The sequence below is a fragment of the Lonchura striata genome, chromosome 2 (assembly GCF_050655825.1).
Source record: "Lonchura striata isolate lonStrDom1 chromosome 2, ASM5065582v1, whole genome shotgun sequence".
In the NCBI taxonomy this organism is placed as follows: domain Eukaryota; kingdom Metazoa; phylum Chordata; class Aves; order Passeriformes; family Estrildidae; genus Lonchura; species Lonchura striata.
In genome coordinates, this window is record NC_140704.1 from 45530318 (window position 1) to 45552607 (window position 22290).

The following is a 22290-nucleotide window of genomic DNA, read 5'->3' on the forward strand; positions in this document are numbered from 1 at the left end:
CATACTGCTTCTAAACAAAAATGTCTTTCACCCTCTAGGAGGAAGGACATGCAGAATAAAAGAAATACGGAAAGGTAAATCAGGGCTGCAGTGTTTTTGTCAATAGTGAAATCCGTTGTTGCCAGCACATTGTCTGATGCTCAATGGTGAGTGATGCTCTGTCTGCTAAGAACATTGGTGGTTCAGATGTTCATGCAGATGTCCTGTGGGATTATGGATTTGTGCTGAACCCTCAGTGCCCTGTGGTGCCCTCGTCATGCTCTCAAGCAGTGACATGCTCGGAGGGTGGGATCAGCTAACTCAGCTCCACGTTTGCACCAAAGGAAACAGTCCTCCTAAAGAAATACCTGCTTACCTAAGCCAATGGAGAAAAGTCGGTGCCTTTGAAGGTTTCCACAGGGAGATCCTCTTTAGGAAGAACCTACATTTAGATGTGACAGCCTTGCAAACAGAATTGTAAGTTGCTGAACCCTGGGCTGCTGCCATTGAGGGAGGCATCAGGAGGCTGAGGCTGCTCCCACAGCTGAGCCACCTCTACCTTTCTAGGTGCCTGGGGATATTTATCTCTTTCTGGATACTGCGCCTGTGTCACTGGTGGCCTGTATACCATCAGCTCTCCTCTCTATGGTGTAGACTTGTCTCTCCATCGTTGGTCACCCTGAGGACCAGGGTGGCAGTGGGGCATATGGGGTTCGACCTGGCAGAGACCTTTGGCAGAGCTGCTAGCAAAGAGCAGCCAGCAAACAGCTCCTGATCCACCACATTTGTTTCTTCTCCTGGACATAGCCTGATTCTCCTCTTTCCTACTCAGTGCTCCCACTTGACATCCACCTAATCCTGTAAGAAAGGCACCAGTGCTAGGATCCTTCAGCTTTTCAACCCACATACATTAATGTTGGATTTTAGCCCATGGCTCCAAGTATTTCTGTCCCAAGTGTGATTACAGAAACCTCATTAACTTACAAGAATGTTAGTCTGGTTCTAATGGGGAACTCTGTTCTCCTAAAGATTAAATATTTGTGCGCTTCCTTGTAAAGTTAGCCCTGGAGTTGCAGTTCTGGTGACCTGGATATTAGGACATAGGTGAATTCTTGTTACTCACCTATCCTGTGATTTTACTGTTTGTCACTGAAGGGTCTGTCCACTTGTCATCTGATTATGCAAATTCACCTTCCATATGAGTCGGGATTTAAGTTTCGCTGTTTTTCAGGGTCTGACTATGTGCAGAGGGAGTTGTAGTCTTTTCTTTTTTTTTTTTTCTACTTCCTTTCTCTAAACACCACCCCTTGGCAGTGGACCTGCTGACACCTCAGAACAAGGCACAGATAAAAAGGGCAGCTTGTCTTCCTTCTCCACATTCAGAAGCAAGTGGCAGAGACTGCTCAGGAGTTTGGAAGCTGCTGGCATTGCAAGCGTCTTGGGTAGAAACTCTGACAAGAACCATGTTCAGCAATACTGGTGAGTTTTTAATGCTTGGCATATGTTAGGTGTGAAGTTTGGCAAGTCTCCTGCAGGGAGCATGGTAGCTCCAGAGGTTCTCAGCCCTCTGACTGCTATGGGTGACACCTTGAGGAAAGAAGTTTTGGTGTCAGCACAGCTCACAGGGGATCAGTTTGCTCTGGCTGTGCAAATTCTGCTTTTGACAGATTGGAAAAGACACAGACCATTTCTCATCACTATTCTTCAACCTGTAGATATCTGGTTCTGCCAGTGATAATGGGAAAGAAATGCAGCTCTTTTAAACTTGTTCCACATCATTGTTAAAATAATTTATTTCTTTCAGGCTACTTTATCATGTAGATTATTGCTCTTTAGTGATGCCTGATAGCATCTTATGGAAGTTTCAAAATAACTGAAAGGAGGATTTTTCTGGGCTTGAGATGTGTCCCATGGCTGTCCTGCCTGCCCTGTTGTCAGAAGATCCTGCACCTACCTAGAAAGGTGCCTAGGTCACTCCTGCAGCAGCTGCTGAACCAGCACCACTGACCAGCTCAGCCCCAGAATGCCCAAAACACCTCGGGTGTGGGATGTAGCTGAGTAGATGCACGTGTGGGCTGGGTGGTGCCTGCAACAGAGTTGGGAGCAGGTCTCCATGGCTTTCAGGAGGGGAGGGGTATTTTAACACTGAGTCCCTCAGTTTCAAACCTCTGTACTCTTGAGTGTGGATGAGCTGAAATCTTCTGGGAAGTCTTGGGCTGCAGCATCTTTGGGATGTGATCTCACATCTCTGGGATGTGCATGAGTGTTTGGCTGGAGGCTGGGCAAAAATCAGGAGTAAGTGCAGGTATCCAAATTATGTTCTCTCTTGAAAAACTACAGTTTTCATCCCAGTTCCCTTCTGTCCTTCTGAGCAGCCCTTGTTCTACTGAAGCCAGACATACTATAAATACCTGCTCCATATTGATAGGTTTTTTAAACTCTATCACCTCCTTATCATAAGGGAAAAAAGGCCCCACATACTTACCAGTGACAAGGTTTCATATGCCCATCTTAGATCACTGTTCTCTTGAAGCTCTGAACATCTCCCCAGGCAGGCAGCAATGCAATGAGCCTTGTGGGTTAGCTTAGAAAGGAGCTCTATAAAGGATAAATCATGGAACTAGGCGACAAAATACTGCCTTGAATTTTTTTACTATTAAAAAAGGAAAAGAAATCTGAGAGGATTTGAGGTTTGGGTTTACTTCTGGGCTGGCCCAGAAATAAGCACAAACAGGACTGCATCTTGCAGCCTGAGCCTCTGTCCTGCGTGTTCTAGGTATACTTAGCTCTTCTATAAATAATGAATTTCCTTGTTGGCAAACCAAGGTGCCTGCAGGCAGGCAGATACAGGGTGTGTGGGGGCCCAGCTCCATGCCCAGGGCAGGAAGAGAAAAGCATCAGGTGAGGGTTGCCCAGGGAAGACAAGCTGCGGCCAAGCCCCCTCAGATGTGGTGATGGGTGTGCCACTCTGAGGCATTCCTTGGCAGAGAACACAGTGCCAGTCAGGCCACAGGGTATCACAGGTGTGTTTGCACAGGAATAAATGCAGCACAATTGATGGGCAGCGCTGAGTGGAGACAGGTCTTTGGCACACTGCTCAGCGTGGTGAGGCCATATTCTAGGGCAGCTGTTGTCGGTGAATCTTCCCTGTGCATCCTCAACATCACTGGTGGTGTCCAGAAATGAGATGGATATGCAGTCCCTAAGTTAGGAAATGCTGGATGGAGGGATTTCCTTGGGCCCTTTCCCACATGTATCCTATGTGTTCAGCTCTCATATCCCTTTGTATCCCTCTCCCAGGAGCAAGGTTTTCTGGTATCTTCTCAGCCCAGCACCAGGGTTTTCTATAAAGAACAAGGTTGAGCAGCTTTAGCGTTTGAAGATTTCTTAATGCTCAGGACGTACTTCCTCTTTGTCCTCAAGAGGGTAAAGCAGCTAGCTCCAGCTGAATTTTTTTGACATAAATGCATACACACCCCATTGCGTAAAATATCAGCCCAAGATTGGCAACTGACATGCAGCAAGCAAAAAAAAAAGCACTCAAATATTAAGTTGGTTAACAAAAGATGCTGTTTTATTTTAAGTGTATTTGTTGTGCCAATTATATCTGATATGTAATTTAGATAAATATGGTTTATATATTTACTAAGAAGAAATACACAGATATATGGTAGGGATCCATGGGTGGTTGGTTCTGTTTACTCAGGGCTGCAGTCACTCAGCACAGGTTGCAGTGGTAAGCATGCTGCTGATTTCAACCTGCCCTGGGACTAGCCCTGCATGTGGCATCTCCCACGCCACACCAGCTACCAGCAGATTCCAGCCTCTTCTGTGTTAGGGATGGCTATTGTTGATACTCAAATTAACATGGTTGCCAGGTACCATGCAAATCTGTCAAGACATTTGGTGAATTAATCTCTTCAACCATTATGCTTTTGACTTGCTAATATCAAAGTTACCGTAACCCGTTTTTGCCTCTCCCATGTCTTCATCTGAATCACTCATGAGAAGAGTGCTTATGAGGCATTGTTATTCCCTGCTGTTCACACAGAATTCATCCTTTGAGGATATTTAATGGGCAGGTACAAGACATAAACGCTACCGAAGAAATACAGCTCAGCCACATTCCAGCATGCTCTGGCTTTTGCTGTCACAACTGGGCAGCCTGCCAAAGCCTGATGCAGTGACCCCCAAATCTCCATCATCATTCAAAGCTGAGGGCTTTCTTTTTGCTCAAGTGTATCACTGGGTTGTGCCTCTTGGAGCTCCACTCCTATGCCACAGCCCTGAACCACAAGCCACTGGGCACAGAGATGCTGAGGCTTTTCCTGGTCAGTCCCATTCAGAGTTGCAGGAGAGGAGGCAGTCATTTTAAATGCTGTGTCTTAAAAATCAGTTGCAGTGTTGGGAATGAATAGGAGCAAGGTACTTACATGGGATTCTTGCTGGGGAGTAAATCTCTGCTGAAGCCAAATGGAAAAAGCAGCCCTCTTGAAGGGGGGCAGTGCCCTGTGGCGAGTATTCTACAGCAATCCATCCAGAGTAGGGATAAGCTCCTGCCTTGCCCTCTGACTATCCAGCCCTGAGCTGCTGTGGCATGATTCTGCCTCCTCCTCCCTCCGTGTCTGCCCAGGGGGTCTGAGGTTCGCCGCTGGGTATCTTCTTTAGATTTTAAAAAATTTTAATTATTTTAATTTATATTGTCTTTTGCTAGATCTCTTGTTACTCTAGATTTTGATGACTCACAGGGCTGCATTAAGAAGAAGAAAACTGTCTTTACTGAGAAAATTCCCATCTCTTCTTCTTCCTTTCTCCTTTTCTCCTAATGCTTTTCCAGAGACCAGTCTGAGGGTCACTGAGATTGACTTTCTGAAGAGACAGAACACGCAGCAGCACCACACGGATGGGTACAACATCAAGAACCTGGTGGTGCGGCGAGGGAAGCCCTTCCAGGTGCAGGTCAGCCTCAGCAGGGAGCTGAGGGCTGCCGACAAGCTGTCCCTGCGCTTCAGCATCGGTAAGCAGGAGTCCCTCTGTGGCCACCAAGCAAAGCCAGAGAGCCCCGAGATCATCCAGCTGCCTCTTCCTGGCACTGCACAGGCACTGTAGACCTGTGCAACTCTCACACATGTTGTCTTGCATTTGCTTCATTTGCTTCTAGGTGAAAATCCAATGAAAAACAGGGGGAGCCTGCTGTCACTGAAACCAGAGCGGGAGGATTTAAATGGGTGGAAAGTCTCTGTTGTCAAGAAGAATGGCAATGAGGTAAAGCCTGTGGGCAAGGGGCCCAATGCCCAATACCAAACCCATCAGAAGCTACAAAGCAAAGCATCCTCATACCTCCTTCCTGCTTTCCCTTAGTTCTATGATTTTAGATGGGCAGCTGCCTTGTCCTGCTCGGTTCATTGCTCCCCCCATGCACAGGCAGGCTTCACCCTATGCCACTGCCTTCCCCTCTTTTCCTGCAGGGATCTCCATGGCCCCTAGCTTTGCCACTCATGCCAATTCTGTGACACTGTGTTTATGCCATGCTTGTGGCCGTGGTGGGGTGTCCTTCAAGCCTTTCCTGGGATGTCTCTCCTTGTTGTCTCCTCAGTGCCTGCTGTCTGTCACCAGCTCACCCAATGCTCCTGTGGGAAAATACAACCTGCATGTGAAGACTGGCACTAACATTTACACGCCTGAAAATGGTGTCATCTACCTTTTGTTCAATCCTTGGTGTGAAGGTGAGTGCAACTGGGAGTGATAATTACTCCTACCAGGGATTGTCCCAGATGGAATTTTGCCTCATGTTTTCCCTATTCTCTTTCTTAAATACATTGCTTTTTCCCCATAAAACACTGAAAGCATCATCCTCATGGAGACAGTGGGAAGCTGGGCAATAGCAATGAGCCAGCTCCTCATTGGATATTCTCCAGTGTCAGGACATAGAGGGACATCTATCTGTCACATCTGTTTGCACCTCTGTGTCATCCCTCTCTGTTTCCCTGAGCCAAAGATTAACTGAGAGAACTGGGTTGGCTTAAAATCCAGAAAAAAATAATCAGAATAAAAAATGGTGTGGTTGGTGGGCATCAGTTCCCCAGTTCTCTCTGCTGTATACCTAGTAGTCTACAGTGTTCAGAAATAAAATCTTTGCAATAATAAAAGAGTGGTCACATAGCAAGGGACCTACAGAAGGAAATGCAAGATTAGTGTTATAGGAAATTCTTTCATTATAGGAGCAAAAAATGGGAATGCTTCATGGTCATCTCTTGGTGTGAATGTTGCAGATCCTTGGTTACCCCACTTTAGCTTTCCATGGAAAATTTCATATAGGGTGTGCAAACCATCTGACATCCGAGGGTTTGGGATTTTTTTCTGCAGATGATACTGTCTACATGGCCAATGAGGCAGAGAAGGAGGAATATGTACTCAACGACACTGGCTACATCTATGTTGGGTCTGCGTACAACATCTATGACAGGCCCTGGAATTTCGGGCAGGTAAAGCACAGCTGCCTTGTCAGCCCTGTTACCCTTCTTCATCCCTTCAGCATGAAGCCCATGAGTAGCTCAGAGTGCTGGAATGACCCTGCCAGCTCCACTGGTAGGGCTCATCTGCTCAGAGTAATCTATGTGCCTACGTATGTTCCCCACCCACAGCTGGAGAACAGGGTTTAGTGACACATTCATAGTCAGATAATGTGACCCCCTGGTAAAGGACATGGAAACTGGGGACAGGGTATTTCTGACTGAAAAAATTCCCATAAGGGAAATCCTGCTCTCGTGCAACTGTAGGTGCTGTTAGTCAGCTAATGAGACATGGAGAGGGCTGATGGGGGAAAAATCTGATTTACATATTGCATCATATTAGGGAATAAAAAGGGTAAAATTACTGGCAGAGGTTATCACCTTTCAAGTGGTGCCTTCTCTGACAGCTGTGTGCAAGACACAATCAGACACTCCCTCAGGAAGGGTTCTCCTGCACGCTGCCTCTGAGATAACTCCAGAGGAGCAGAATGTCAAGGGCTAGAGATAAGAGGTGGATGCCAGAGAAGATTTATTTGTATCCTGTAGAAAGCACACAGGCATTCAAGCAGAGTATCCTGTACCCTATTCAGACAGAAATCCCCACCAAAAAATGTTCAGATCTGGAATGTTTTTCTTTTTCTGTTTTTTTTTTTTGTTTTTGTTTTTGTTTTTGTTTGTTTGTTTGTTTTTTGTTGTTGTTGTTTTTTTGTTTGGTTGGTTGGTTGGTTTGTTTTGTTTTGTTTGATAGGTCGACCATTTTTGCAGGATATCTGCAGAATATGTATTTGCAGGATACACATAGCCCAACAAAGGTGCTCACACTGATGCCTTTACACAAAAGGAGCCAAAGGGCATCAGCTGTAGGGCTGTTCCTATCCTAATATTTATCCTGCTGTTAAGCATTGAGAATTTATATTGATATTCTGACAAGCTTCATTAGATCATATGTTTGACATCTTTCTGAACTGGACCTCAGGGAGCTTTATCAGTAATTGCTAATTAGGAATCCTTATTGCAATAATTAGCATTTACGTACCTTTTTTTTTTGCCAAGGTTCATTTTGTACCTATGTCAGTAGACTAAATATTGGTAGAGATCTTAAATTTTCATTACTCTTGTGAGTAATTTGCAGAGTTGCAGGGAGATGACGTTGGTGACTTTTGTGCACAGAAGTAAAGATTGCTGGGTCAGGATCCAGCTGTGTTTGCAAGACATTCGAGACAGGCTTTTTGTTTTCCAAGGCTGGGTTTCATTTTAGCCCTTGTTTGGAGAGAACAGCTTTGGGAAGGCCCACAGCCTTGGAAATTCAATATCACAAGCATCTTCTGTTTTAGAGCGGCATATAAAAATATCTCTGTTTTCTCCCCAAAACAGTTTGAGGAATACGTCTTGGATGCCTGCATGTATCTGCTGGACAAAAGCAAGCTCAGTCTGACTGAGAGAAGGGATCCTGCACATGTGTCCAGAGCCATGTCTGCTTTGGTAAGCCTCTCTCAGTGAAGTGCTTTGCCCCTTCATGTCTTCCCTCATCCTTACTTGCTCTTCTTTCCCTGGGACCATGAACACCATTTTAGGAGGTATGTCAAAGGGATTCCTTTGGGAACTGCAAGCAAAGAGACAGAGGCATTCTTGGTTGGAGGGAAGATGCAAACAAAAATATAGCATGTTCCCATCTCCAAAACTTGCAGCTGCCCCAATGGTTGTCCTTTCTCATCAGCTGTGTTGGTAGGGCCAACACGAAGGGTTGTGTTTTGGGCAGGTAGCCACTCTCTGTGGTGGGACCCTTTTGGAGCACTCTGATTTAAGACACAAGATGCAGAGTTAATTTTTACTGCCCTCAGCAGAGGTGCCACCTTCCTCTAGAAATCCAGGTGGAGTCTTTCTAACTAGAGGAGCCCCCAGCCAGGACCAGCAGCTTTGATGGCTGGGAAGCCACAGGGCAGGCAGAGACCCTGGGGTTTAAACCTCATTAAGCCTCATCCCTTTATTTTCCTCCTTTGTGTGTGTGTATGTGTGTGGCCACAGGTTAATGCCAACGATGACAGTGGAGTCCTGCTGGGGAACTGGTCAGGGAATTACATCAGTGGAAAATCCCCTATGGATTGGATTGGGAGTGTCACGATTTTGCAGCAGTACTACAAGACCAAGAAGCCGGTCCGTTATGGCCAGTGCTGGGTCTTCGCAGGAGTCCTCAATACAGGTGAATAGTGACTCGCCTCCCTTCTCTGACACTCCAATTACTGTGCTGCCAAGCCAAGTTACTGTACCTCTGAGCAACAGAGGTGGCAGGGTCTGTCTGTAAGCAGAGGCTGAGGGAGCCAGGACTGCTCAGCCAGAAGAGAAGACTCTGGGGGTCTGATCCTTGTGTGTAAATACCTGACAGGAAGGAGTGGGGCACAGACAGGCTCGTCTCATTGATGCCCAACAACAAGAGCAGAGGTGATAGGCACAGCCTGAAACATGGGGGGTTCTGTCTGAACCTGGGAAAACAGCTTTTTTCACTGTAAAGGTGGCCAAGCACTGGCATAGGGTGCCCAGGGAGGTTATGGAATCAACATCCTTGGAGATGCTCAAAAGTCATCTGGACACAGTCCTGAGCACCTGCTCTAGAGGAGCCTGGGTGGGCAGAGGGGTCAGACGAGAGGGTGCCCGCCAGTCTGAGGGATTTTGTGACCCTGTGTTTTGTCTGTCTGTGCTGCAGTCATGCGCTGCCTGGGAGTGCCATGCCGCTGTGTGAGTACCTTCGACGCAGCCCACGATACGGAGGAGAACCTGACAGTTGACATTTACCTGAACGAGAAAGGAGAAAAGCTGAACTCCTTGTCCTTCGATTCTGTCTGGTACTGCCAAATGGGGCTAACGCTTCCCACACCCTATGCAGCCTTGCAGTGACCCATTTCCCAGCCCCAGCAATTCCTTTGAGAATTTCACTACTGCTTGGGGTTTGTTGACCAGGAGAGAGGGAAAGCCAGGGGTTTCACAGGGTTACCTGCAACTACCCATTAATTCTGCCCTTACTAAAGGATTAAGGGAGGAGATCCTGATTCTTCAGGCTGTAACAACTCACTCCTTTTCTTTCCAATTCAAATGCATGCAGGAACTTCCATGTGTGGAATGATGCCTGGATGAAGAGAACAGATGTGCCAAATGGGTTTAGTGGCTGGCAGGCAATTGATTCAACCCCTCAGGAACAAAGTCAAGGTAGGATTTGCTTAGAAAGGCTCTTATGCAACACCTGAGGGAGGCAGGGACATTTTGTGTGTCAACAAACCAGGTACTCCCCACACAAAACTTCATGCATGGGCGTAGTGACACTGTAAAACAGCAGGTCTCACTAATGCCACCTCAGCCCAGGATGGAAGGAACAGCATTTCCTGGCAGGCACAAAACCAACCATGTGGGAATGTGAATGTTGTTTCAGAGGTTAGAGGTCATCTAAGTCACTGGGGTCATGAGTCTGTTCGTTGGTAGATGGGAAGAATGACCACCAAAATTGGTGACTACACTCCCTGCACAGGTTCAAGGAATTTGAAGGTGGAAAAAAACCAAAAGGTTAATCCTCAGGGAAGTGTAGAAAGTGGTACATGGCCTAGAAATCAAACACAGGTGTCTGGACACAGCTGACTTCATAACCTGATACTGAAACTGGCTAAGGAAGAAACTTTCTAACAAAATTTTGAAGCATTAGAAAGCAGGTATTCATTATTGCAGCACACATGGAGGGTATTTCCTCTGATTGGGTGTATCATGAAAATTTACAACAAGATATTTATTTCATCATGGTCATAGGTATTCATTAGAGTGTATTTTCTGGCTAATACATAAACATCACTTCTTCTTTTATAAGTAATTTGCTTGCATCTGCCTCTTACTGGAAGGCCTTTTATGGTCCTGGGGAGTCATCTGAAAGGATCCCTGGTGGTCGTACTCACTAAGTACCCCCAGCATTACAGATGGCCTTACCTTGAACTTCTCTTAGGGCAGGTGCTGTTCTTGCTTGGCACATAACTTTGCCACAAAAGCCACTGTATTCCTCATTATATGTTTATCCACTGGTTCCAGCCATGTTTAGCATCCTGTGTGCCTACTTTTACATTCTTTTATCTACTTCTTTAAAAGACATTGCCTGTGTGTGGACAAGGCATCGTTATGTTCCATTCCTTTTATCAAACCAAGCTGTGGCTTTCTAACCTTAAAGTTATCTAAGTGAGGGAAAACTTGCAAAAGTTCCTACCAGACCCTGGTCATCTGTAAAAAACTCCCAAGCAGCTGTGGGATAAATGAGAGGTTTTGGAGTTCATTACTGAGTTGGAGAGCTGTTTACTGCGAAGTGTCAATTTGCCATGGCCACAGATTCCTGCTCGAGTGTTGTCTGAGTGTGGTGCAAAAACCGGAGTCACTGCGGGTGTTTGGAAAATCAGCTGGTATTGATTGCCCTTTCTAGGTCGTTTCCAGTGTGGCCCGTGCCCGGTGAAGGCTGTCCGGGAGGGAGATGTGTACTTGCCCTACGACACCAAGTTCGTGTACGCAGAAGTGAACGCTGACAGAGTCTACTGGGTGGTCAAGAAGGTGAACGGCAGGGACAAATATTTCAAGGTCGGCACGGAGACCCAAGCCATTGGCAAGAACATCAGCACAAAGGCCGTGGGGCAGAACAGGCGGGAAGACATCACCCGAGAGTACAAGTACCCCGAAGGTAACTGCCTCCATCCCCTAACGTAGTGCCAAAGAGGAGACCTCGGCCATGCAGGTCATCCCACAGCCCGTGTTGTTTCCAGGAGAAAACTGCAGGAGTAGCTGGAGTGGCAAACTCAGCCTAAGTCCTGGAGACCCTCGGGAGGCAGCACTGCTCCCGGGCATCTTCATGTCCGCAGTGACACCTATAGGCTGCTCTTGAGGGACACGAGCAAGCTTCCAGACAGTGAAAGAAATGAGCTGAGTGATGGACGTAGTCATCACACTGACCTTTGCTTTATTTCTTCATTTCTTCATTTTGTCTTTCCATTCCCCAAACGATTTTGGGGAAAAAAAAAATCCCATATTTCCTCCCCACAGTTCTCAAGATCTAGCTGTGTTGTCCTAGACTGTTAAACCCTTCTCAGTGAGCGGGGAAAAAATATCAGGCTGAAATATTTAAGAGTATCTATCCTCTAAATTGTTTCTTATAGGAAATTCAGTCCAGAATGCTACAGTGATAGTATAAACCATAAAGTTGTCCTGAGCAGAGGCTGGAGGTGCTCTGACATCCTCTCTGCTTATCAGCAAAAGCATAAATAAAGGGAAGATATCTCTGGGTGAGGAGACTCAGATACAGCTGTCACTCATATTTCTCTTCATCCAGGCTCCAAAGAGGAAAGGATGTCTATGGAGAGAGCTTATAGCTTCATACGCCCTTTGGGATTGATGCCTCGTTCAGGCTTTGCTTCGACTGTGCAGACACTAAGCGGCAGCACCGAGCCTTTGGTCCTGAAGGAGACAGTCACCGAGACTGGGCTCCACCTCGAGATAACCAATACAGAACCCTTGCATCCTGGCAATCCCCTTGAATTGGCCATCACAGTGAAGATCTCTGCTCCTGGGAACTGGACCGTGAACCTTACTGGCTCCTGCCAGATGCAGTACTATACTGGAAAAGTTCAGGCCAATCTTGGAACTATCAAGGAGACCATCAATCTTGAAGGCCCATCTGGTAAGCACAAAAAGCTTGCTGTGTTCTGTAGACTAATTTACTGTGGCAGTCTGGTGTTTGTACTGGCTCCACTATAGACCAGTGTATGGCTCTGTAATTTGTGAACATCAGAAATTGCCTGCCTAGAACCTACCTCCCTCTTCACTGCATTTGGAAGTCTCAGTTACAGACTGGTATCCCTCTGTAGCAGGGATCAAAACATGAAGGCCCTACTGCAGCTTCAAGGAGGTGCTTAGGCATACATCAGTGTGGGCAGACAGAGGTGTGCTGAAGCATCTTCCTCCTGTCCTCACTGTCTGAACATCAAAGATGTCACCACAGGCTGTGTGTGCATCTGTGTGGATCAGATCCCTCACAGGATTTAGATGGCTGAAAATTTCAGCTTTTTTTTTTTCTTCTGTTTGCCAGTCTAATTTGGGTGGTAGGGATGCTGGTGAATGTTATTTTCTGAATTCTTTGCCCAAGTAAATTTCCACTTCATGACTGCCTGCCTGGCTGATCCCAGGAGCTGTTTGCTGCTGTGCTCTGCACACCATTGAGTAACCTGGGTTGTATTTTTGATCCCAAGCAATGTAAGTGAAATTTGCTAAACAGGAGATTAACGAATGATAAATAATTAACAACCCTTGCTGATTCCTAGCATGAATCACTCACAAAAAGAAAAAAAAATCTTTGCTGTTGATGAGCACTGTCTTTTCACTCATATACTGTTACTGTCAAAATGCAGCAAGGCAGGATACAAAGGTAGCCCCATATATACATGCATGCATACATATATACATACATACATACATATATACACTTAGGGAAAAGGACAAGCATTTTTTGTTTTATTCCCAGAAGCCAGGAAGCTTTGCAAGTAGAAAAATTGCTGACTTTGTGGCTTTTCTGAGCCACTGGAAGGTTGTCCAGGCAATTAAATATCAAATCTGAACTGACAGGAAAGCCAGCAATTTTACAGCAGGCAGAGAAACCCTCATGCATGCAGGCTTAGATGTGCTCAACTTCCTGCTCCTCTGTCTCTTCCTGAGTGCTGGGGCAGCCCAGGGATGAGGGCTGCTGAGGTGATGGATGCAAGCGTAAGCCAGTGTTTGTCTGAGCAAGGTGATGGTGGGGCTCAGCCAGCCTTCCCATGAGTTGCATGTGCCAGGTACCACCCACTCAGGCAGGGCTTCCCCCGACAGGGACTGAAGGGAAAGCAGGATGGACTCAGCAAATCTGGCTCATGCCACACCCTGGGACACCAGCCACCAGAGCTGACTTTGCCATCCAATTCCTGGGCATATTGTGAAGCATCAAGTTGTGTTTTCTTTCCTGCAGAGATGCAGATCCCCCTGAAAATAGCACCTGATGCATACATGAAGACACTGTCCTCCGTGGAAGATGAAGTGCTCATCCTTGTCACTGCCATTGCCGAGGTCGAGGAAACAAATGACAAACTCACCAAGGAGACCTCAATGAGATTCGAGTATCCCCCCATCACTGTCCAGGTGAGGCAGCTGCCAGCTGGGCTCTGGCAGGACAAGAGTTAAAGCTCTTCTCACTCCAGCACCACCGTGATGATAGCATTCCCAGGGGGATCTCCCAAACAGACACCTCTTAGGATGCTCAGTATTGGCATCTTATTTGGCTATTCAACATTCATTGGAAGGTTGAAAGCAGCCATGAAATGAAAGTTTTATTACTGCACCATCTAAAAGGGGAAGGCAGGGGATGCTGGAAGGAAGGGGATGGGAGAGGGCAGTTTGTACAGGGCCCATCTCCAAGCCCACGGCTCTTCCTCCTGTGTTGAGAAACCAGATGGGAAAACACAGTGCTTCAGTGTCCATGCTGGTGGTGAGCAAACCTTCAGCAGCTCTGGCATCTTTATTACCCCCCTAATCCCAGTCTTTGGGTATGTTTCTTTCTTTCCTCCTCCACCAGATGCCAGAAACAGCCAAACTGTACAATGACTTCAAGTGTGCATTCATCTTCAAGAACAAGCTGAATGTGACCTTGGAAAACTGCAAGCTGCTGGTGGAGGGCTTGGGCATATTTAAGATGACAACATTTGACCTGGGGTAAGGAGATGAGCCAATGAAATGACCATAGCAGGACTCTGCTCTGGTTTTTTTGGTCTTTTTTTAATACCCTTGATGAAGTAGTATGGGGAGCTGCAGTAAGAGGGACCTTTGACAGCTGTTGTAAATGTAGGCAAAACCAATGGGAAGAAATGACAATGTCTGACTCTATGAAAAATCCTGAGAGAGGGAGAAATGTTCTGCCACATTTGTCCAGAAAGACCCACACAGCAGTTGCCAGGCTCAAGGAAAGACAGGCATGGCAGGGACTCCCCCCATGCTCCTGCTGTGCTGCCCAACAAGTGTGAGGACAGCTGCTTCCTTAAAAGCTGGTGTTTCAGCAGTACGGGGAACTCCAGGGAAGGTCCCTAGGATCACTGGGAGCACCAGGCAGTACCATCACGCCAGGCTGCATTTGCTCCAAATTGGTCATGGGGGAAGGGGAATACCCACCCTAAACGCATGCAGTGATTATTCCTCTAAGAGAAATTATTCAAAATAACTCTAATTCATGCCTGAGACTATTTTGGTTTTTCCTTTGTCCTTAGGGATATAATGCCTGGCAGGATCGTGAAGTCTGAAATAATATGCACTCCGACAAGACTGGGAGACAAGAAAATTGTAGCCAAGCTGATCTCAAACCAGATCAAAGGGATCTCTACAGAGAAGGGCATCTTCATCACTGAGTAGGATCGGTGCCTTGTCAGCGTGCAAATGTTGGCCTTGCTAAATGTATCGCATCACAGGGCACTTCTTGCCTTCTTGATTGCTGCACAGTACTTTTAAAGTAAAGAGGAAAAATGCCATAAAGATAAGGGAATTAAACTGGTTTAAGGGCACAGTTGCATTGATTGCAGTTAATTATGATTCAATAAAGACTGTGAAAATTGACTGTGTGATTTGGTTTGATGATATTGTTGCACTGGGATGGCTCTGGACCCACAAGGGGATGTTCCCATCTCAGACCAGGGATTTGAGCTCGTGTTGGTAACAGCTTCAGCCAGAGATGGTTGTGAGCCTGGGAGGGGCAGCAGTGCTGTGGTCCTACCAAGGGTTGCTGTGCAGCTCAAGGAACTTTTCAAGCAAATCCCTTCTGGGCAATTCCCTCTCCTCCCAGCTTACCATCTGGGAAATGTACCAGCACGTGCCTTTCCTTGTCTTTAGAGCTCAGAAAGAGCAAACTCAGCACAGTCTCCCCAAACACCATTCTTCATGTATCTTCCTATGCCACTTCTTTTGGGGGTTTTCAGGCATTTTTGGAAGAGGTGCCATTTCCAGCAGTATTCATTACTAGTGCTTCCCTAGAAATGCACAGCCTCTATTCTTCCCCTTCCACTCTGAACACTGCTGGACTACAGGAAGAACCTTGATGGCAGTGTTCACCAGGAGCTCTTCCACACTGGAGAAGACAACAGCTGTGCACAGCTGGAGCCCACCGCTGCACCGCATACCCCAGCAACTCCTGAGCCCACCTTTAGCAAGGGATTTCTCTGTCCCACACCGTAGCCAGCAGCTGAGTGGCACTGGGTTTGCCAGTGTTTCCACAAATAAAGAGGAAATCAGGTCACACCGTAGTATAGGGGGTAATTTATCTGTTTATTTAAAAGGCAAATGCTCAGGCATCAAGGCAGTGGAGCAGAAGAAAGAAATGGTGACTACATCTGGTTATGTGCCAGCCCATAAAAAGGGAAGAGGGGAAAAAAAAGGACTTAAAAAGGCAAAAAGGTTTTAACCACTCTTCTGTGTTTCAGAGATTTGGGGAACTCCCAGACGAGCACGCAGGTGGCTGCCAGGCCATAGAAGGGGGTCAAGGTTGCCCTGACCCCTGCTGTCCCTCCACCCACAGTGTTGTGTTGCTCCACAGCAGCACAGGGTCCCTGAAAAGCCACCTCCTGTGGCGGTGCAGCAGGGAGTGGGAATTCCTCTCCACAGGCCAGAGCGGGTGCAGGGTCCTTGTGCATCATGTCTGCAGAGTAGAGAAGAGCAAGTGGTGCTTGGCAGATGAAATATTAGCTCTTTAGAAAGCACAACAGTGACCAAAGGCACAAAAGAAGTTACAAACAGCAAAAGATGTATTTTTAAAATAAGATGTAAATTCCCTATTTGCATAGAAACCTGCTGTAGAAGAACCAGGTGAGAAGTACGAGAACACTTTCCACATATGCCACAACCCTGTCCATCACTTATTAACACCTCATGTCAGAGCAGTGACAGGATCTTCAGCAGACCATGTCCCACTGAGCAGTGCAGGGGGAGCATCCTCCCTAGCCCCATAAATTTAGGGCACTACAAGCAGGTTCTCCAGGATGTCTTTGCTGGGACCTGGTGAGTCAGCCAAGACCATGGTCTGAACATGAAGGTATGCTCTAACAAAGGGCAAGAAGTGTGTAGAGGGAAGGTAAACAGTGAGCTTCATTTCAGTTCCAAGAAAATCATGTTTGGTCTCAAGCTAACAGTCAATCATCAAAGAAGGAGGTTTATACAAAAGCTGTGCATAAAACAGATTTTTCCAATTTGTGAAGACTTGTGATTTCTGACAGTTGTCATACTACATTGAGACAGTAAGGAGATACACCAAGGAGTACTGGGAATTTGGAAGGGGACAAGGGAGACTGACAGCCAAGGAACATCAGAATAATTTGCTGGACATTGGAAGTCACCCTGCCATGTCTTAAAGGCACCACAGCTGGAGCTGGCTGTCCATGCCCTGTGTAAGGCCCAGGGACACATCCCTGTCTCATTCAGACTGTAACTGGAGGAGAGGAGATGACTGCTCTGGCTCTTACCCTCCTCTTTACACTACTTTTCTGTTTCCCCTATTACAAAAACAAACAAAAAAAAAAACCCAACAGAAATTCCAGCACCTGAGGAACAACAGGAGAGGTGGGAAACAGAGCAAATGAAAACTGTTCTCATGATGAAGTGAACCAGGTCTGAGAGTGGAGGAGAAATTAGGCTGTCTCCATCCATGCCTACCCAAGCCTATCCAGAGTAGGGTCCCTGTCCTGAGAAGCATCCCTGGAATGCAGCACACGGGTTCTCTCCCAGGCTGACATCCCTATACACCTGCCTCAAGATGATTTTCAGCCACGGACTAGTTCCTCCCTGTAGCACCATTCCCACTGCAGACACAGCACCAGAGGCAGGGATGTTAAATGGATGAAGAGGTGGAGCAGCAGGACAAAATTAGAAAACATGAGCTAAAAAGGGCAGTCTTTCTCTTTCAACATCCCCATTGCTCCCTACAGGAAATCCCTTACACACCTGTGTATGTCCCTGATGTCCCTTTCCTGTGGGATGCTGACAGAGATGAACATAGGCTAGTGAAGAAAGAGGAGAGCTTCCTCCTTCAACACCCTGCTGCACAGGGCAAAGACATTGAAGACCTCATGTCTAAATGAGGATATCTCCTTTCACCTCAAATGTGGGGGGTTTCCCTTTATCCCAGAGGTTATAAATATGCAATTCCTAATGATGTTCTCTTGATCTACTTTTCACTGACAAAGAGGCATCCAGAGGGAACAGGGAATGGGACAACTATTCAGAAATACCCCCTGGATTTTGGTGAAGCTGTGCTCCTAACAGCCAAAGCACTTCATTTGTTCCCACCACCTTTGCCAGAAAAAAGGACTGCTGCAGTAGAGGACGAGTACAGGAGAGAATCTTATCCCCTGAATGCACAAAATCAATGCACACAAAGATGCTTTCTGAGGGGTTAAAAATAAACAGAAAAAAAAAAAAATCTTGCACCAATTCCACTTGCTATTACTCCTATAAATAATAAAAACTTCATATAGGTCTTTCACAATACCATACTTTCATCCCAAAACCTCCTTTCTCTTCCTTTTGAGAGGAAGCAGTTATCTTTGGTTCAGGTTACAGGGAAGAGGGAGATAAAAGCAAGCATGTTCTGTAGGGGGAAAACAGTATTTCTATTCTAGTATATTTCTAGTCTTCTGCAAATTTAATGACAATTAATGTAAGGCATATTACAGAAGAAATAAAAAACACAAATGAAGAACAGTCTAAATTAAAAGTAGCATCTGGAGGATGCCAAGTGTTTGCAGTGCATCTGAATGCAGCAGCTGGCAACACCTCTGCAGGATTTTGCTGCAACTACTGCCTCCTGCAGTGATGCCCTCCTGGAGTGACAGGTGTTCCTTCTACAGGTTCACCAGCATCCCCCAGGGATTGGCTTCAAATTAGCGTAAGGAAACCTGGAGTAATGGCATGTATTAGCAGGACAATGTTAAACCCAGTTAGATTAGGAGGCACTATTCATTCTCTACCAACTCTAGGTACCAGAAAAAGAGAAATATCTAAATTAGACAAGTCAAACAGAGAGAGGTAGTACCTTCATCACAGGATGCTCACATCGCCCTCTCTTTCACTGTAAAAATAGCCCTGGTACCTGGCCTAGACTCTTCCCTGCTCCCTGGGCTGCAGAGCTCAGCCAGGCAGCTCCCACTCCACACATCTTACATGCCAATGAACCACAGCCCCGGGGAAAAGCTTCCCCCACCAGCACCAGCAGCTCGGCATCTCAGCCAACATTTGTCGCTTCCTGGCTGCACTGGCCATGGCTCAATGCTCCTGACAGCCTGGCACCATCACAAGCCCACCACCACCTCTGACAAGCACCACCAATCTCACAAGCACAGAGGGTAAAAATTAACCCCTGGAGATATTTCAGAGCCCAAAGGAATCACACCCAGGGTGAGCTCATCCATGTGCTGCACCCATAGCCCTGCATCCCACCTCTGCTAAGACCAGTGCACTAGCAACATTTATAACCCAGAAGCAGCACCCATGGGATGGGATGGGCTAAAGAGGATGCATTTTTCCAGAAAACCTTCAGAGCTGGCTAATCTTGCCATCACACATTTAGTCTTCCAAAGGGCTGTAAGAACAAAAGATTAGCCAGACTCCCTAGGATGGCACATTTCTGGGAACTGGAGCCAATCTATCTGACAATTATAAAATGTCCTTAAACGCCATGAAAGAAAAAACCAATAAAGCAGTTCACACAAGTCTGAAAAAGAGCTTATGAACCCCATCACTTATGAAGCTCTCTCTGGAGATTTGCGTTGCTTCTGCTAGTGCTTTAGTGTCTGTTCCAGACCAATACTCCTGAATTTTTTAATGCACCAGAAAGTATGTTAAAAAACAACCCTTAAATCTCCAGCACAATTAATTATTAAAAAAAAACACCTGAAAGCTTCTCTTGGACACTTTGCTTATTCACGCAATATTTGGATGGCAACCTCTCGAGCCAGAAACTGCTCGATTTCTTCTTGGGTCATTATTTCAGACGCAGGAGCTGCTGCCACCCCTTCAGCTGGTGCTGGGCTCTCGCAGTTCAGGTTTGAGAAAGGGTTGAACCAGCCCAGGGAGAAGGCACCTCCAAATGCCAGCTTCATTCCATCCCAGCCACTGATCTTCTCCCAGGTTGGTTTCTGGTTTTTAAGTCGCTCAATGCCCTGCAAAAAGAGAAGAGTTTATGGTAGTCTCATGCTTATAGCAGGTGTTTGGGCACCAAGCATTGTAGCACATGCAGAACTGCCTACCTATAGCCAGGCTGATGCTATTACAGTTTGAGTTAACAATGAAGACAGACACTCTGCATTACTGGGAGTTCAATCTCCAAATCTAACAGCAAAACCCTCACACAAGATCAAGTTCATGGACAGTCTGAATATTGCTGATGTATTGTCATCAGTTGCCATTGATATTTAAGGTACAGGGATGGTTCCTGAAAAGCCAGCCTTTTGGGAAACATGGACCTTTTCTCACATAGATTTTTGAATCCTTCCAAAGAGTAACAAAATACAGTTATAACTTAAAATTTCACCTTCTTTGGACATTATCTGCAATAGTTCAGACACAGCCAAAATACTGCACCTTTTCCCAGCAATCAGGGATTTACCACTGCCACACCTAGGCTAGTCACTAGAAGTTCACTCTGTGCCAGTTAAGAGCAAATATTTAAGAACACAACTTCCATTTACCAAATTGTCAGACAAATCACAATGCAAGCCAGATAATGTGCTGGGAGGTGAGAAAATCTGTACAGGTTAAAGTGGAGGCTTCAAAATGGGACTGGAGCCTTGGTCAGTCAATATTCTGATTCATTCTCCTTCCAAAAATGTCACTTTTAGTAAAGCAAACATTTTGATTGTACTAAAAGAACAGATCCAACAAATTTGGGCACTGACCATTTTTTCCTGGTAGTCTTCTCCAAGGTAGAAATAGGGAACTAAAACTAATTTTCTTAATGATTTTTTTAAGACTACCACTGTGTGAAATACGGTAAATTTTTTTATGCCTATCTTTTGTATATGTAAGAAAGGAGTCAGATCTGCAGCTGTGTATGATCCACTTGTGATGATATACAAGTGATACACAGAAAGTCTGTTCTTAGAGAAGCAACAATACTGAATCCAAGTTTTGATGAACTCAAAGAAAAGAGAAAAAATGTGCAAACTGGGTTAAAACTGTAAGAAAGAACAGTACACTTCTCACGTTCTAATTCTACAGACTTTTCTTGACAACACACAAAACATTCAAAGCTTTGCAGCGAGGGGAAAGGAATACACACAGCAGCTCAGCAGCACCACAGCTGCACTCCCTGTCAGCCTCACAAATAAGACAACAGCAGCTCAGCAGCTCAGTTTGCAGCAACACTGAGTCAGCACGAGCAGACCCAGGAGAAAGCACATCGTAAACCAAAACACTGCATGCAAAGCTTTTATGAACTTCATTCCTTCATTCATGCCCCGTTTCTCGTTTCTCCTGCTGACTTAAGAGAAACCCAGCAGTAAATGTGCAGAAAGGAATGACGCAATACCGGATCGGAATTCCTCAGGATTGTAATTTGGGACAAATTCAAGCCTTGAAGGATTTTGAATGCTAAGCACAGGCCTGTAGCACCTCATGCTGCTCCCAAGCTTGCAAATGTACCTGCTCCAGGGAGAATCCCCTGCAGCCTCTGGCCCCTTGGGATGCCACACTTTGTGTGTCACAGCCAGGACCCGAGCTTACCTCCCTGCTGGGCAAGCTGGAGAGGAGCAGAATTTATGCACAGCAGACCCTTGGCCAAGTGTTCTAGCACTACCATGAGCTTTTCCTCCAGGATACTGCATTTTCAGCACCCAGTGGCTGTGCAACCAGGGGGCAGAAGCTTTGGCAGCTTAAAGCAGGAGACCACCTTTGGCTGTGTGCTGTTCCTTAGCGAACTGCAGAGGTTTCCGGGGTGTTAGTAACAAACTGGAACACGGCTGGAGCACTTACTGTGTGAGCATCTAGAGAGAAGGAAAACAAGTAGCACAGAGCAGGAGGAGAGACAGACAGACATCAGGCATTTAAACCTTCCCTGAGAGCACAAGCTTCAACCCTGCCCTCAGAAATTTGTGTAATCCGTTTCAATCCCTGCTGCCATCTGGGAATACAAATTTGGAACATTTCTGGGCAGCAACCCTTCATTCCCTCCCCCCAAAAAACACTGCTCACCTGCTCCTATCAGCATCTGCTAACCAAGGCAATAAGCAAGGTCAGGCTGAGGTTATGCTAATGCCAATTAGGAAGTAGTTCATCAGAACAGCCAGAGGCGTATTTTCTCTCTCCCAACCTGACCTCACTAATCCCTTCACAGTATGTATTCAAAATAAACAGAAGTTTTATAATTGTATCTTGATCTAATTTTGGCTGCTGGCTACATGGTCAGTAGGGCATGAGGTTATGCCTTAAAAAGAATCTAAGGGAGATGGAAGGAATGCACAGCTGTTGAAGACATTACAGTTTAATGAAACTTTTTAAAAATAAATATACTTACATAAATCTCTCAACATTATTTTAGAAAGTGAGAATTTTGTGTATTGAATTAAACCAATGCCTGTTTTTCTTTCCCATCATGCAGCTATTCCACTTAATAAAAAAAAAAAAGTGCTTAGAAAGCATCATCTTTCCCTATTTCAAATTACATAATTTTGAACCAATACTGAAAAGACATACAGAGAGAAATATAAGATACTGGACATTCCTCTTTAAGTAA

General features: G+C 45.9%; 2 protein-coding genes across 6 annotated transcripts in view; one reads left to right on the forward strand and one right to left on the reverse strand.

Moving 5' to 3' along the window:
* Positions 1-1223: 1223 nt before the first annotated feature.
* TGM4 (transglutaminase 4) lies at positions 1224-15131 on the forward strand. Its single transcript, XM_085573309.1, has 14 exons — positions 1224-1458; positions 4817-4996; positions 5141-5244; positions 5576-5705; positions 6346-6464; positions 7866-7973; positions 8517-8691; positions 9193-9331; positions 9589-9692; positions 10936-11187; positions 11833-12180; positions 13501-13670; positions 14104-14240; positions 14789-15131. Exons 1-14 carry the CDS (start codon positions 1443-1445, stop codon positions 14928-14930), a joined length of 2124 nt encoding a protein of 707 aa, XP_085429435.1. The 5' UTR covers positions 1224-1442; the 3' UTR covers positions 14931-15131.
* A 686-nt stretch (positions 15132-15817) lies between these two features.
* ZDHHC3 (zDHHC palmitoyltransferase 3) overlaps positions 15818-22290 on the reverse strand; it is a 37827-nt gene continuing 31354 nt past the window's right edge. For 3 of the 5 annotated variants that reach the window (XM_077786707.2, XM_085573310.1, XM_021540468.4), the window contains exon 7: positions 15818-19720. In XM_077786707.2, coding sequence (XP_077642833.1) covers positions 19478-19720 — 243 coding nt within the window. In that variant the 3' untranslated portion in view covers positions 15818-19477. The remainder of the gene's footprint in view (positions 19721-22290) is intronic. The other 2 variants (XM_021540467.4, XM_085573311.1) reach the window with 1 other exon arrangement.